At 42.1% G+C, this 16,534-nt stretch overlaps 1 protein-coding gene across 1 annotated transcript in view; it reads right to left on the bottom strand.

Annotated features, from left to right (window-relative positions):
* Nucleotides 1-16,021, bottom strand: part of LOC308280540 (N-chimaerin) — a gene marked incomplete at its 3' end in the record, with an annotated part of 37,498 nt that extends 21,477 nt beyond the window's left edge. Inside the window, exons 1-6 of the mRNA XM_080720860.1 lie at nucleotides 15,916-16,021; nucleotides 15,686-15,816; nucleotides 13,770-13,808; nucleotides 9,643-9,698; nucleotides 3,571-3,602; nucleotides 2,463-2,576 (exon numbers count right to left, since the gene is read on the bottom strand). Of these exons, the coding sequence (XP_080576986.1) occupies nucleotides 2,463-2,576; nucleotides 3,571-3,602; nucleotides 9,643-9,698; nucleotides 13,770-13,808; nucleotides 15,686-15,704 (260 nt within the window). The 5' untranslated portion in view covers nucleotides 15,705-15,816; nucleotides 15,916-16,021. The remainder of the gene's footprint in view (nucleotides 1-2,462; nucleotides 2,577-3,570; nucleotides 3,603-9,642; nucleotides 9,699-13,769; nucleotides 13,809-15,685; nucleotides 15,817-15,915) is intronic.
* Nucleotides 16,022-16,534: the final 513 nt, after the last annotated feature.

Raw genomic sequence — 16,534 nt, forward strand, 5'->3', positions numbered from 1 at the left:
AAAATAGCACAAGCTATGACAGAACTATGACAAAACATCCCTGAACTGGACCTAATTATTCCCGGGCTCCATAGCGGATTACTAATAAAACCACCAGGAAAAAAGAAAAATGCATTAACCCAAAATCCAACCTTTCCTTTTCTGCCAACCCAGAGTGGGCCATGGGTTTGTGGACAGATATTTATGGAAAGCAATTATGGGACAGTGGGAGGTTGAGAGGGGGGGGGGGGAGAGAGCAAGAGAGTGAAATAAAGTGAGAGTGAAAGAGAAGGCTGGAGTCAAAATGGGAGCAGTTGGAAACTTATCAAGGTTCTGTTCCACTGAATCATTCAACAGATACAACAGAAGACAAATGCACACCATATAACACAAGTACGTACTGTAACACACGGTACGTGTGAGAAGCGACCGTCAGGTCGTGCTGAAATTAGGGCTGTCACGATATGACATTTTACATGACGATTAATTGTCATTCAAATAATTGGCGATTGACGATTTAATTGTGTTTTTGTCGTTGATAATTACATTTCTGTTTGTATTTTAGGCTTTGAAGTTGCATATGGCAGATATGATACATAACCTAAACAGTAAACACACAAATACATTACTGACATATTTGACGATTTACTACTTAAAAAATAACATTGATAGTGGAAATAGCCGATCTACAAGCTCACAACGCGTCGCATCGAGCTTGTAGATCTGCTATTTCCACTATCTCTGAAATTTTTCAACATTCACGATTATGACGATTATGACAAAATAATTGCGCTAATGTCAAATAATCACGATTAGACGAATATGTAATAATTGTGACAGCCCTAGCTGAAATAATTCTGTGAAACTGTGTGTTATACACAGCAAATCCCCCGAAAGAAGACGACGATTGGCAATGTACAGTCACATACAGGAGTGTCCCAGCTGACAGAGGTGTGTTCCGTGAATCAGCGTATTAACCCTATTAGTGCCTATCCCGAACAAGTTCGGCTTTATTTCAATCCAATCCAATATTTTATTTGCTATTTTACTTACCCCGAGCTGCTTGGAGCAATGTGGGTGGTCCTTGCTCGTCCAACGCTTACCAACGAGAGATGCTAGATGGTCCGACGATTTATTCCATTGAAAATGGTTTAAAATAAAGTTTAGAGCCCCCCAAAAAAAACTCAATCTATACTGTCGGCGGCGCAACGTATTCCAGGGTGCCTATCCCGAACTAGTCCGGGATATTTAATAAAATTAATTATTTAATCGGAGGCCTCAACGAAGCCCCGGTCTAAACGTCCATCCATGGTCCGGGCCAACACTCGGCCATACACGGGCCGTAGTCGTGCTAACGGCCGCATCGCGCCGCCCACTCCAATAATAAATCACATCTTTAGACAGGATTTTCTCCGGATTGTGTTCCCAGACCCAAAGAGAAAGTTTTCTGCGACTGAAATAGCTTTAGATCGGGCTTCTAAATGGGTTAGCATTTTGGCTACGTGTCAGCTAGCTTCCTCCTCTAGTCACCCATAGCATTGGCTGGAGTGAAATCCCAAGGCACTTGGGACAGTGTCGACGGAAGCTAGAGCGAAGGTCTATAGAGAAATTTCTGGCACTCTAGCGCCCCTTGTGGCCGGCGGCACTGTATGAGTTAAGCAGTGACAGCTGAATGAGCAGCGTTCGCACAGACCATGTGAGAGGCAATCCACAACGCGCTGTATTAGCGTGCCTCATGGACTGACGGACGGACATGAGGCGGACGTTTCTATACTAACTAACTGCGACTACAACTACAAGACAAGACAATATATGATACAACTGTAAACGTACTGCATAACACTGTATATTTCTCTACATACTGAAGGGAGAACCCGAAAGACGTGAGAGAAGGTATAAGGAAAAGCCAATGTAAAAATATACAGACGAGTAGATAGACACTGTGATATTACTTTTCCCGAGCGAGCAAGTATACGTTTCTCTCGTCGCTCTCTTCTTCTCTCCATTGCCCTGGTTTGAACGGGAGAGTGTTTTCTGCTGGTGTTTCAGCCAGAGTGTATCAAAGGGTGCGTTTGGAAATGCGCACCGGGTGTGTGCTCAGTGTAGTGAGTGCCTAAACCTAACCTCAGTAAAACTATGCCTAACTCTAACCTTAACCTCAGTAAAACTATGCCTAAACCTAACCAGAACCGGTGCGCATTTCCGAACGCACCCTTTGATACGCTCTGACTGAAACACCAGCAGAAAACACTCTCCCGGTTTGAACTGCCACACCTTTCGCTGTCACACACACACACACACACACACACACACACACACACACACACACACACACACACACACACACACACACACACACACACACACACACACACACACACACACACACACACACACACACACACACACACACACACACACACACACACACACACGTGAACGTGCATGCGTGGTGGCATGTGACACTGTGTAGTGGTGCGTACCGCAGGGCCAGTGTGTAGGTGCCAGGCTGTCTCTGACTCTCCCTGATAAGGTAGCTGCCCTCGGCTTGGCTGAGCAGCTGGTCTGCCTCCTCTCTGGAGATCATCCCATGGTACCTGGACAGCAAAAAAAAAAACACAACCACACCTCGTTTCCTTTACGCGGCAACAAACACACACACAAGTTCAGTACAGTAGCAACTACTGGAAAAAATGCTGTTGGTGTATACCAGGGGTAGGCAACCTTGGGCACGGGTGCCAACATTGGCAGATTTGGCACTGGGGAGGGTGGCACTGGCACACTGGCAGAAGTGTATGAGAGGATTTATATTTTAAAATCAAATATTGTTTTAAACGTGGTCAATTAAATTAAAAGTCACCTAATTTGCAGCAAATTACATCCTGCCCATAATTCTACATTCATTAAAATTCTGAACTCTGACTGGGGAGGGAGTCGGGGAGATAGGCGTCTAATGGTTGTTATAACAATGTCCTGACAATCAAAATATGACCCAATTTTGATGGGGTGTCATTAAAATGTATGTCGACATGGCAGACTGACTATCTAGAAAATAAAAACATGGCACTTCATTTGAAAAAGGTTGCTGACCCCTGGTGTATACAATATACCAAACTTTATGCACATGTACATTTGATTTAGAGGATGCTCTTTTATTCTCTCTTTGCTCTTTTGCCTTTTACACACTTTTCCCTAAACCTTTCTACGTTGTCATTATTATTATTACTACAATCTTTTTTAATTTGTATTTGTTCTGCTGTCATTATATAAACTGCTGCATTGTCAGAAGGAAGCCAAACCAAAAAGGTTTTACTCTTATGTACCTGTACAAAAGATGAAACAATAAAGTACAAGCTTGAACACACACAGAAAAGCCTTATGTCTTCTAGTTTTATCACCGTTTATTCAGACTATTTCTATTTGACCGACTTATTTACATTTTATTCTTGTCTACTGTACAGTAAAATGGTGAGGAAGATTGAAGTAGGCGTGATTGCCTGTGTATGTGACTAAAACACCTTGAAGCCTGTCAACTTTTCTTTTGAAATGCAAAATGTGTGAACTCCTGTTATTAATAAAAAGAGAACTTACTCTCGTCCATAGTATTTGGGTCGGTTGTCCACCTGGGAGAATAAAAAAGAAAAACACAGCATGTGAGACAAGAACGAAGGCCACTGAATTTCCCCAAACCTTTATAAATACTGACTCTCTCCTGCTGTATATACAATTTAAAGAAATCAATTTCTTTCTGTACATTGCACAATGTGTTTCAAATGCTCTCAGGGTATGAGGATAAAAAACTATAAAACATACACAATTCTTTTTTTTACACAGTATTGAAGGAGGGAAGGGTGTTGGTAGAGCACAAGCCTTTGGACCACATGGTTCCCAGTTCGATCCCAGTCACCACCAACTCAACATCAGCTTCCAGTAGACACACAGTTGCCCAAGCACTAAAGTGCAATACATGCTCGTTTCTATGTCTTAACTTTTTTTCAGGTGAGACAACTACATTTTGACGTCAATCAGAACTTCTTATAACATTTTTTGGCCTGATCTCCCAGGGGTCTAGTGCATTGAAAAGGGGATAGTGGACACTAGGGCTGTCACGATTATGACATTTTACATACCGATTAACTGTCACTCAAATAATTGCGATTAACGATTTAATTGTGTTTTCGTCATTGACAATTACATTTCTGTTTGACAACTTTATGCTTAAAAAAAGAACATGGATAGTGGAAATAGCCGATCTACAAGCTCACAACGCGTTGTGAGCTTGTAGATTATGTACGATTATGAAAAATAATCGTGATTATGTCAAATAATCACGATTAGACGATTATGTAATAATTGTGACAGCCCTAGTGGACACCCTTGCTGGGCTGTTACGGTCAATCATCTACTCTCTCTTCTAAAATGCAATTTACACACAAAGTTACGATAAAGCTTACTGTGCTTTAGGTTCCAGTATTTACTGTATAAACTAAACATTCTATTCAGAATCAGCACAAGAAATCAAACAACATGCACATGGATGTGCAAAACCTGGCCACACAAACACATCTTGTTCCAGGGTCTGCCCATTCCCGAGTTATAATCGATTATATCATTTTGACTTTCATTGAGACCTTCACCTTTGAGACCCAAAGGTTTATCCCATCAGGGCAGACTGATCATTCCCATCCCATGTCATGTCATGAAACTCCACACAGCCGCCCTTGATTTCCACCTTTTACTTTTTCTACCCAAAAGTATGTCTTCAGGCCAGCCAAGAGATCATTTACAGCTAGTTTCATTAGAAACCAGCAATCCGTTCTCAAGTTATGTTGTTCACATACAGAACATACTGTACATACACAGGTATAATTACAATACCCTACCACAGGTAGTAGGCAGGGTAAAAAGTATACTTCTATTTGCCTATGCTCTGAAGTACAAGTTATGAATGAATGAAGCTGAGAAAAGTAGGTACATTTTGACACAGTTTGACTGAAAGAAATGTTGTGAAGAAATGCCAAGGATATCCAAAATTATTCATGCTCTAGTGGACTGTCCATATCCTGTGGGAAAACCACACAAACATTGGGGATTAGACTTTGTGTTAATTATAAAATCACATTCCTGGAGGAACTGACAGAGTGCGTGTAGAATGTTGGATTATAAACCCAGTACAAACTGCTGCCTGGCCAAGCCCTGACAAAGTGAAGTGAATATTAATTTGGCTGCAGTGTGTGTGTGTGTGTGGTGTGTGTGTGTGTGGGGGGGGGGGGGGGGGGGGGGGGGGGGGGGGGGGGTGGCAGGTAGGCGTGTGCACATCAAGGAGGCTGCAAGGGCTAAATGAAAGCTTGCTAGTGAAAGTTTCACCGTTCATATTGAACATTGATTGCTTTATTGATGCTTGTACACGTTTTGCTATTACAAGTATCTTCTCCGAGTTTTGATCAGCGGTAACCTGAACACAGATTAGCAGTGTGAAGCTTTATCAGTAGAATAAATTACTCATAATCTCTATAGCACTCTGTGAAAAGTGGATTACAAGTCAGACAGTATCCGACTATCCGTTTATCTTCCAAATTGGAACAGCACTCTGTATTGACCAAGTTAAGATATAGAAACGATGACAGCAGTGAGTGTTCCTTAATTAAACAGTAGAAATGGCCATAAGGACAAAGTACGGCTAAGTGCCTCTACAGCCAGTCTTCCAGTTAATGATCACTGATTTAAAGTGGGTCAATGGTGGCAACCTGAATTGAAATGGACATCCAGTCCAGCTGTTCACACACACACACACACACACACACACACACACACACACACACACACACACACACACACACACACACACACACACACACACACACACACACACACACACACACACACACACACACACACACACACACACACACACACACACACACACACAACTCCAATGTCTTGACAGAAGTGCCCATCAGGCACGTGCACACAGACATCAAAAGGGGCTTGAGCCCCCTGCCCTTTTATCTGTCTGTAATGAAAGTAATGAATGCAGTTTTTACTATGGTGAAAGAAATGCAAATGCCTTCTGTCCATGCCATACCTGAATGCAGCATTTTATGTTGACCAAGCGTCGCAGCGCGACTCGGTGTGAGCTTGGAGGTCGGCTATTTTCGCCTTTTTAGAAATGTCAGCCCCTGCCTCTTAAACATTCTCTGCACGTCCCTGGTGCCCAACTGCCCATTGCAGGACACACACGGAAACACAGTTCCAGTACTTACTCCCACTTGGATTGGCTCAACCTTGGCACACCACACTGTCCTTTACGTGGCACACTGGTAGACACCACATGTGGTGGCACTGTGCCCCCAGGGCAGAACCTGCCGGTGCATGTTGTTGTCTGGTGGTCACATGCAGTGTGCTCTAGCACCTGGCCGTCATTGGCTGGGATTGTGTTAATGCAGCCACAAAATAGCCCTGTGTTAATAGCTTTAACATTGTTATAGCCTTTCCTGAAAGAATCAGGTTCTTACTTGGCTATACCTGCGTCATTAACTGAACCATTTAGTTATCCTTTGAGGGAAATATTCAGGACACGGTACCAATGTTTTTTGAGAGCAAGGTTCAAAATCACATTTTGGCCTTTTGGTTGTTTTTCGGCCTGCCTTTGAGAGAAGGTAAAAAGATGTGTATAGTAAATTGGGGCAGCAATTATCGATTATCTTCTTTGCGATTATTCTATCAATTAACATTTCAATTAATCGAGAAGCTAATTATTTTATAGAAAATGTATAATGAATTGACACAAGTGTTGCACAAAAATAGCCAATCTACAAGATTGTAGCGGTTCTACTTTTACCATTTCAATTATTTTTAATCAAATTAATCAAATAACAAATGTATTAATTCAAACATTCTACACATACTGCATCATGTACCTTCTAACCAGGTTCGAGTTTAGCTTGTGACCTTTGTTGCCCTTCATGCGCTCTTCTCAATCCCATCTTTCTTGTCAATCTTTCTTCTCAATCCCATCTTTCCTGTGTACACCAACTAATAAAGCAGAAATGCCTTAAAGATAATATTACAGAAAAGAACTATCTTACAAATGAAAACGCCCAGTCCTCATAAAATAACTACTCATTAGTGAAGCAGTAATGTTAATTGAACCAAGGTGGAAAGTCACGTCCTTGCTGTGTCAGACATAAAGGACAGCCTGCTGTCTTCTCTGGGTCTCTGAGGACATGGGATTTGTGGACAACAGCCCAGCTAAAAGCACAGTGTCGACAAATACCGTAAACAGACATGCATGTAAGCTTGCATAAACAAAGCTGCGCTCAATAATGTTGGATAATAAACAGTCATCCTTTTCCATACAACCCACCCACACAATTCTCAGAACATTCCAGGTAAATGAATGCTTCTTTCCTTCTTTTTGCCTGTTCTGGTGTAATACTACATCTATCTATAAATGCGAGAAGTCTCTGCGTGTCTGTCTGTCTGTGTGTCTGTAATCCGCGTATCTCGAGAACCGTTCGTCCCACCGGCTTCAGATTCGGCACGCGCGTTCCCCGCCGCGGCACGGAGTGCAGTGCCGGGTCTCGACCCGACCCGACGCGCGGTTTTCCCGAACCGGCGCGAAACGTTCGGAATCTCCTTATGCGGGGTTGATTGTTGACATCAGGCTGTTCCGGAGGAAATCGGCGAAAGCTCTGACTCATTGTGACATCACTTCATAAAAGGCTCTGACATCACGTACGCCACATGAGTCAACAAAAAATCTCTGTGAGTGTGTATGTATGTACAGCTATCTCCATATATGGACATAAATGGACAGAGGCAAACAGATGGTCAAAGATCTCCATATATGGGCATAAAATGGACGCAGACAGACAGATACAGATATCTCCATGTATGGGCATAAATGGACACAGGCAAACAGATGTTCAAAACGGGTCCTATGACAACAGGTATAATGAGGTTTGCATTAAAGGGGGAACCGGCACTGTGTCTGCAACACAGTTGGAGGCACAGACAGATACTCCATATATGGGCATAAAATGGACGCAGATAGACAGATATCTCCATATATGGGCATAAAATGGACCCAGAACTATAACTGCAGTGATCTCCATATATGGACATAAAATGGACGCCGACAGACAGACAGACAGATACAAATATCTCCATATATGGGCATAAATGGACACAGGCAGGCAGATGGTCAAAACGGGTCCTATGAAAACAGGTATAATGGGGTTTGCATTAAAGGACGGGGCATTCATTCCCTATTTACATTGTTCCGAGTTGGCCAGGTCGCCGACTAGACGCTGGGAAGGGCGGCCCAGCTTCTAGTAATTATAATGTTCCTCATATACAGAATACCCTGAATTAAACATTTACATTCCATGACATAAGCTGGATTGCAGATTCTTTATTTTTAAAGGGGGTGGGGGGCATAATGCTTAATTGTTGTATGGTGGCCTCGATGAGGTTCAATGACACAGAAAGGTTAGGACAGAGCAAAGAACATTTTTACTGTGCAAAATGTGTCGGGTTACCACCTTTACCACCTTTCAGCCTTTGCTGACTCTTATTTTGTCCTGCACCAGCAACCATTGGATATGCACAACATAACTCTTTGAAAGAGAAAGGTTAGGACTATTCAGCTGAGATTTTTATGCATGTTATTTTGTATCCTAAAAAAATAAAGAAGGAAAAAGAACATTGCCCATGTTCTCAAGGAATATTACACTGACCAAAGCAACAGTACAACTGTGACTTGTAATAATTATTTTGGACAGCATGACTATGACTTCAAGATATTTATAAGGTTGTAACTACTGTTTACTAGATGGACAATAGTTTCTGCCTTTTCATAGACTGAGTTGACTTTAAATGAAAACGTTTTTCTTTTCTTTTTTTTCTTAAACATTTCAAGGAGCCCAAAATTGATATGCATTTGGCCGCAGGCCCCCATTTGAAAAGAGTTTGTCACAGGGATCTACAAGCTCGCTACTATAAGAGATCTACAAGCACATAGCCTGCTGCCATGGGATGCGTTGAGCTTGTATTATGGGCAATTCTCAAATATCGGGAAAATAAAATAGGCTTAAATGTTTATATTTAGTTCCTTAACTGTTCCTTATTTTGCTAGGGACCGACTGTAACCTTCACCAAAGACCCCACTTGGAGAACCACTGCAACCACATCAACAGGACAAAATTAAATATAATAAAACAATTATGCCATCTTCATCATGTCTGCACATTATGAAGATGGCATAATTATGTTATTATATTTAATGTCTGTATAGCAATGCAAAGAAAGCAGTCACTGAAGGAGGACGTTTTGAGTGGGAAGTGTGGTCTATTGCATCTACCAGAGCATATGACATAGTACATCTTTCCCAAAAATTGTGACAATGCTTTGCTGCCCCATTGCAATATTAGACCGTTCAATCACACACCAATTTCCAAAAATAACCAACAATAGGTTTTGAATGGGCTAATTAAACAATGGCTGGCCCTCTGTCAAAGTGGCTAGCAGGACCAAATAGGTTCACCAGTTCACCAGCTGCAACTGAAAAGGCACCAGTTTATGACTGGTTTCTTGTAGTGCCAATTTGAAGATGAACACGTTATTATGTATTTTGCACATGTGGGTATGCAGAGTTCTTACCTCACAGATGCAGGTAATTCTGCGAGGGTGTGGTGCCTCCTGCTGGAGCTGGTACACTAAGGCAATAGAGACAGAAAATATTATTAAAGCGGTAGTTCACCCCCAAAATCACTTTTTTTCTATTGATTACGCATGCCATTACTCATAATACAGTATCTGGCTTAAAGTCCTGTTCGCAATTTGGTGTTAGGGGAGTTTCTCACCTGAACTGAGTCAGTGGGTCCCTAGACATTAAAAATCACAGAGGTGCTCGTCCGCCATAGTGCCAGGAATGGCGCAATGGCCAAATCAAATATGGCTGCCATCGGCTATGATGAAAATCCAACTTTTCTGTTTCTGGGTGTATATGCACATGTAATACCTCTATTTGGACTAATTGTGGTGTGGGGAATTCATTTCTGATATTGTTTTGACCATTTTGGTCGATTTGGACCTCAAAAGGTCATGGTCAAGGTCATTTTGCTATTCCGAAGACCGTGGGCCATAACTTGGCCATTGTTAGGAGTAAAAACAGGTGCAGTAGGTCTAAATCAACTAATGCTGACATGTATAATTCATTTCTGACATTGTTTTGACCATTAAGGATCATCTTGTCTTTGAAATATCAATGTCAATGCCATTTTTCAAAAACGATTTTGTTCATTACTTGCACTTTTATAGTATTTTGTGTAAGTTTGTTACTATTTTATAGTAAGTTTGTTTTGTTTATAACAAAAGACATACTAGTGAGAAATACAACAAGTAAGCATCCACATTTAACTTTAAATTGGGGTTTAAAATGGGTGTTTTAATGAGCAAATAAGACTATTTACGAATAAAAGTGACAAATAAAATTACACAACAAAATCACACACACAATTAAATAACAATTTCCCTCAAAGTGCACCATATTGGGATTGTGTGCATGCAAGTTAGTATGAGGTGTTTTTACAGGATTGATTTGGCATTGTTCCATGGCAAAATATGATGCACAGAACTCCATCAGTGTCGAGTATCTTGCTTCAGACATGGCAGGAGTGTACTAAAGTCAAAGTGCTCCTTCCATCCATCAGAGCTTGACATTGACTTTTTGAGGCAGTTGTCCTTTGGACAAGTATATTTCCCATTCACTTGTCCGGAGACAAAAGTCACTTGTCCGGATAAAAATTTCATACATTGAAATAATAACAAAAGGACGGCTAATGACCCCCCTTGCTACCTCCACTCCATAGTATGGGCACTTGTCCCGGACAACAGGACAAGCCTTTATGTCATGCCCTGTTCCATGTTCCATTGGTTCTAGTCTTTCCTCAGGTTCCTTGGCTGTTCAAGCAGGTGGCAAGAAATGCGCTAGAAAGGTGCCTTGTTGGTCTCAGCAGTTGTACTTCTCTGCTACCAATACTGTGTCTTGTTCTGTCAAGGTCTTTGCCTCTCCAAAGTTTGTTAGACATTGTACTCGGTCAGAAGCCATAACTACATGTTTAATCCTCACCTGGCCCATGCAGTCATCTCCTGTCTCCAAGGCATATGTGCCTTGATCAATGTCTTGGCTAGTGGTGCTCCAAGATGAGACTGCTTGATGCAGTGCAAGTGAGTCTCACCAGTGCCATACTGCTGCCAGATCTCCTTCATCCCCAGTGCTTGGAAATATGGGGTGTAGTATAGCAGTAATGTGAAGGAGACAACAACTCTCTGGGGTCCGCTCATAGTTCCGACATCCCATTATTCTGACCATTAGGTTAGTGAAGGTTAGGGATAGGCTTAGTTATAATGGAGGCTGTACATGCACCAGGTGACAGCCTCCTCAATCCTATTCAAGATGTCTGGGATCTCTTCTCCACTAGCGACATCATCAACAGAGACAACAGAGCTGATAATGGTAAATGGACTGCATTTACAGTATATAGCGCTCTTCTCCAAAGCGCTGTACAATGTATTTCACATTCACCCATTAACACACACATTCACACATACATTCACACCAAGAAACCATGCAAGGTGCTCATCGGGAGCAGTTAGGGGTTCAGTGTCTTGCTTAAGCACACTTCGACAAATAAGCAGGAGGAGACATAAATCGACCCTGGAACCTTCAGATTCCAAGGCAGCCGTTCTACCTACATCGCCACAAGCTTGAATGGACACCATATTCCGAACACACAGCTGGAGAGCTGTTTGTTCACCTCAGACACCCAGAATGTGTAAAGTTGATGAGGGATGGGTGCGTCTATCGACTCTGTTATCTCTGATGATGATGAGTGGCTCCCTGCAAAAGGGGCTGGAGGTGAAGAGATCCCAAAGATTGAACTAGATTGAGGAGGCTGTCACCAAGCTGCTGGTACATGTGGAGTCAACTGGCCCTATTATAACTAAACCTACCCATAACCCTAACCTAATGGAGGGAGTAATGGGTCGCCAGGATTATGAGTGGACCCCAGAGAGTTGTCGTAGTGATACTGTACTTCCAAGCACTGGGGATTAAGTAGATCTGGTAGCAGTATGGCACTAGGTGTGCAGCGGCACATGCTTCTACAGCATCAAGCAGTCTCTCATCTTGGAGCACCACTAGCCAAGACAGTGATCAGGGGACATATGCCTTGGAAACTGGAGATGACTGCATGGGCCAGGTGGGGACTAAGCATGCAGCTATGGCTTCTGACCGAATACAATATCTAACAAACTTTGGAGAGGCAAAGACCTTGACAGAACAAGACAGCATTGGTAGCAGAGAAGTACAACTGCTGCCTGAGACCAACAAGGCACCTTTCTAGTGCATGTCTTGCCACCTGCTTGCAACAGCCAAGGAACCTGAGGAAAGACTAGAACCAATGGAACATGGACGGATGCAAGGATTCGACTCTCGAGGATATGGCTGCCTTGCTGAATACATCCTGTAAAAACACATCATACTAACTTGGATGCACACAATCCCAATATGGTGCACTTTGGAAATTGTTATTTAATTTTATGTGTGCTTTTGTTGTGTGATTTTATTTGTCACTTTTATTCGTAAATAGTCTTATTTGCTCATTTAAACACCCATTTAAAACACCCCTTTGAAGTTAAATGTGGATTTTTACTTGTTGTATTTCCCACTAGTATGTCTTTTGTTATAAACAAAACAAACTTACTATAAAATAGTAACAAACTTACAAAAAATACTATAAAAGTGCAAGTAATGAACAAAATCGTTTTTAGAAAATGGCATTGACATTGATATTTCAAAGACAAGATGATCCTTAATGGTCAAAACAATGTCAGAAATGAATTATACATGTCAGCATTAGTTGATTTAGACCTACTGCACCTGTTTTTACTCCTAACAATGGCCAAGTTATGGCCCACAGTCTTCGGAATAGCAAAATGACCTTGACCATGACCTTTTGAGGTCCAAATCGCCCAAAATGGTCAAAACAATATCAGAAATGAATTCCCCACACCACAATTAGTCCAAATAGAGGTATTACATGTGCATATACACCCAGAAACAGAAAAGTTGGATTTTCATCATAGCCGATGGCAGCCATATTTGATTTGGCCATTGCGCCATTCCTGGCACTATGGCGGACGAGCACCTCTGTGATTTTTCATGTCTAGGGACCCACTGACTCAGTTCAGGTGAGAAACTCCCCTAACACCAAATTGCGAACAGGACTTTAAGCCAGATACTGTATTATCATGAGTTATTAAAGGAGTACCGGTAGTTCATCCCCCAAATTACTACCCAGATTACTCATGCCATGGAGACTTGAGTTCAATCATAATGTTTGGTATTTCTTGCATTCCTAAGACAAAAATGTGATTATAGTAAATGTACCCCCATTGATTCCGGATGGGGACCCGGGTGCATGGCTCTGGAATGGAAAACCATCAAGGTACTTTTTTAATTTATTTTTAATTACATTTTTGTCTTTGGAATGCGACAAAAAACAAAAAACATTATTGAACTCGAGTCTCCATGGCATGAGTAAAACAATAGAAAAAAAGTAATTTTGGGGGTGAACTACTCCTTTAAACACAACATGTCAAACTGATTAATTTGGTGTATTTTTAATAATTCACTCGGGTGGTTTACTGTACTACAGAAACAATGGAATGTAAACAATTGTGAACCGTGGGATAATTCTGTAAATAAATCCTTTAATACTTACAGTAGGACTTCCATACTGGAGGCCTGTACTCGTCATGATCTAAAAACCAAAGAAAGGTTACAGTCACTTTTCATCCCACTTATTAAACATTCTGCCATACCACAGAATGTTTGTTTTGGCCAATTTATCAGGAACCTCATTTCCTTGGTTACAGTGACCCCAGGAGGTCAATAGGGGAAACTGATGTGTGTGTGGGGGGAGAGAGAGAGAGAGAGAGAGAGAGAGAGAGAGAGAGAGAGAGAGAGAGAGAGAGAATGCATTTATTTATTAAATAGGGCTTAAGTGGTTCATATAGAATGGAACATAAGGAATCGACTGGAAATGAATGCAGGTGAACATTCAAAAGCCCAGAGAGAATAGAAGAAGAAAAAAATACAGAGAGGAAACCCGTTTGTTCTGTATTTATCTTTTGTTAAATCTTTCTTCCTCTTAGCTCAGCTCATTGTTTTAATTGCCGGCTGCTATTAATAATAACAACACACGGATTTTATTACCACAATTCATACAATGAAACCTATTGTCTTTTTCAAAAACAAAAAAGCTTTCATACAGACTAGCGCAATTTTTGGACCACTTGACTTCCCCCCCAAAAATTAAATCGAACTGATTATGGTCACAAACGAAGAGAGCGCAAGTGGTAATGCTTTTACAGCAAGCATCTAAAAAAGAAAACAAGGGTGAGTTATCACTCATGTTCTCTTCTTGGCACAAACTAAGCGTCCATTTCCTATCGTGGTGTGTATGTGTGTGTGTGTGTGTGTGTGTGTGTGTGTGCGTGCGTGCGTGCGTGCGTGCGTGCGTGCGTGCGTGCGTGCGTGCGTGCGAGACACTACGACCACGAGCCTTATCTACTCAACACTCGCTTTCCTTGTATCCTGTCTTCAAAATAAGCACCAACAAACACTGCGCAGGAAAGTGATTCTGGCTCTTTCCGTCTTTCGGGGAGGCATTACTCACTGCATCCAGACACCTGATACTTCCCAGTTTTGTCTTTGTGTGGGACAGAATCTGCAGGTTGCCTTACTAATCAACGTGCACTCATATCTTGTATGACCTGCTGCAATACCTCTACAATGGTAGGGTGGAGATGGGGCGTGTGTGTGCGTGTCCGTTTTTAAAGATGACATCATATATTATCCTGTTAAAACTGTGTGTGTGTGTGTGTGTGTGTGTGTGTGTGTGTGTGTGTGTGTGTGTGTGTGTGTGTGTGTGTGTGTGTGTGTGTGTGTGATTGGATGTGCGCTGAATTGAAGAACAGCCAAAATCATTTGGGGAAGGTCTTACGTCACCTCAGACAAGCTGAAGCTACGTGCATTTACTGATAATCAAAAGGCGCATTGCCAATTTGCCAAAAGTTCCCGACAGGATTGATGTGATCATCTCTCTTTAATACAAAGAGAGTGTACCTACTACAAATCGACTGCGTTAGGAGTGTGTCACAGAATTTCAAATAGTGAACAATAGTGAAACGTTAATTTACTAAGAGACCAGACTACCCCAGCCAGTGACACACACACACACACACACACACACACACACACACACACACACACACACACACACACACACACACACACACACACACACACACACACACACACACCTGCATTGACTTACATTCATTCCATATCCCCTTAACCTAAACCCAAGTCTATGAAACTTAAGTGAAATCTAAATGGAGATTTTGTAGCCACACTTACATGCCTATACCCCCAAATAAAATTCCCTACATTATCCCCAAATGCAGCCTGTCAGGAACACATGCACCTCACACGCACGCACGCACACACACACACACACACACACACACACACACACACACACACACACACACACACACGTAGAAATATCATTGCACAATTAATATGCAAGCATGATATAATCCGTACATGTCCACAGTGTGATGTTCTCCTTACCAAACACATTTAGAGCCATGTTGCCTCTGGTCTAATGATGGTGCGACGGACAGACAGACAGATGCCCAGAATGATCCCCAGCACAGGAGCAGCACCAGCAGCAAACGTGGCTTCTATACTTAGCTCAGATCCTGCAAGAAAGAAGAAAAACACAATGAAACGTAAACGCCAACGGAACGCAGCAGGCAGCGACAGAGAAATAGAGAACAACTCGTTCAAAATAAACGTACCGAAGAGATCAGCCGGGGAGTGTGCGATACCATGGCGCGCTGCTATTATTATATCTGCTGTTATCGCGGCGCTGCTTTGACTTCCATTCTGTCTACAATGTGGTCGCCATCTTTGCTTTGTCACGTGATCCCGTTTGGTTTTGCCTTTGCCCCCCCCCCCTTAGAAAAGATGATGCTGTGTGTGTGTGTGTGTGTGTGTGTGTGTGTGTGTGTGTGTGTGTGTGTGTGTGTGTGTGATGGTGGTGGAGGGGGGGGTCTCTATGGCAACGGAGGCTGACTGGACCTGACCGTTGCTGAAGATGAAATTATTGAATCATCACATCACACGAAACAGATCGATACAGTGCCAGTGGTGGATAGATGAATAGGCCTACATTAATTTCACTTTGTAAACCCCTTCACAGTAAATAACTATATATTTTTGTTATTATTATTATGGTTCACCCGGGCTACTTTGTTGGTTTTGGCCTACTTACCCGTATTTTCCGGACTATAAGGCGCACTTAAAAGCCTTTAATTTTCTCAAAAAACTACAGTGCGCCTTATAGTCCAGTGCGCCTTATATATGGATCATTCATTGACATTGACATTCCCTTTAGCACAGCTCCATCTGTTTGAT

Source organism: Nannobrachium achirus, assembly GCF_963921795.1.
Source record: "Nannobrachium achirus genome assembly, chromosome: 24".
NCBI classification, from domain to species: Eukaryota; Metazoa; Chordata; class Actinopteri; order Myctophiformes; family Myctophidae; genus Nannobrachium; species Nannobrachium achirus.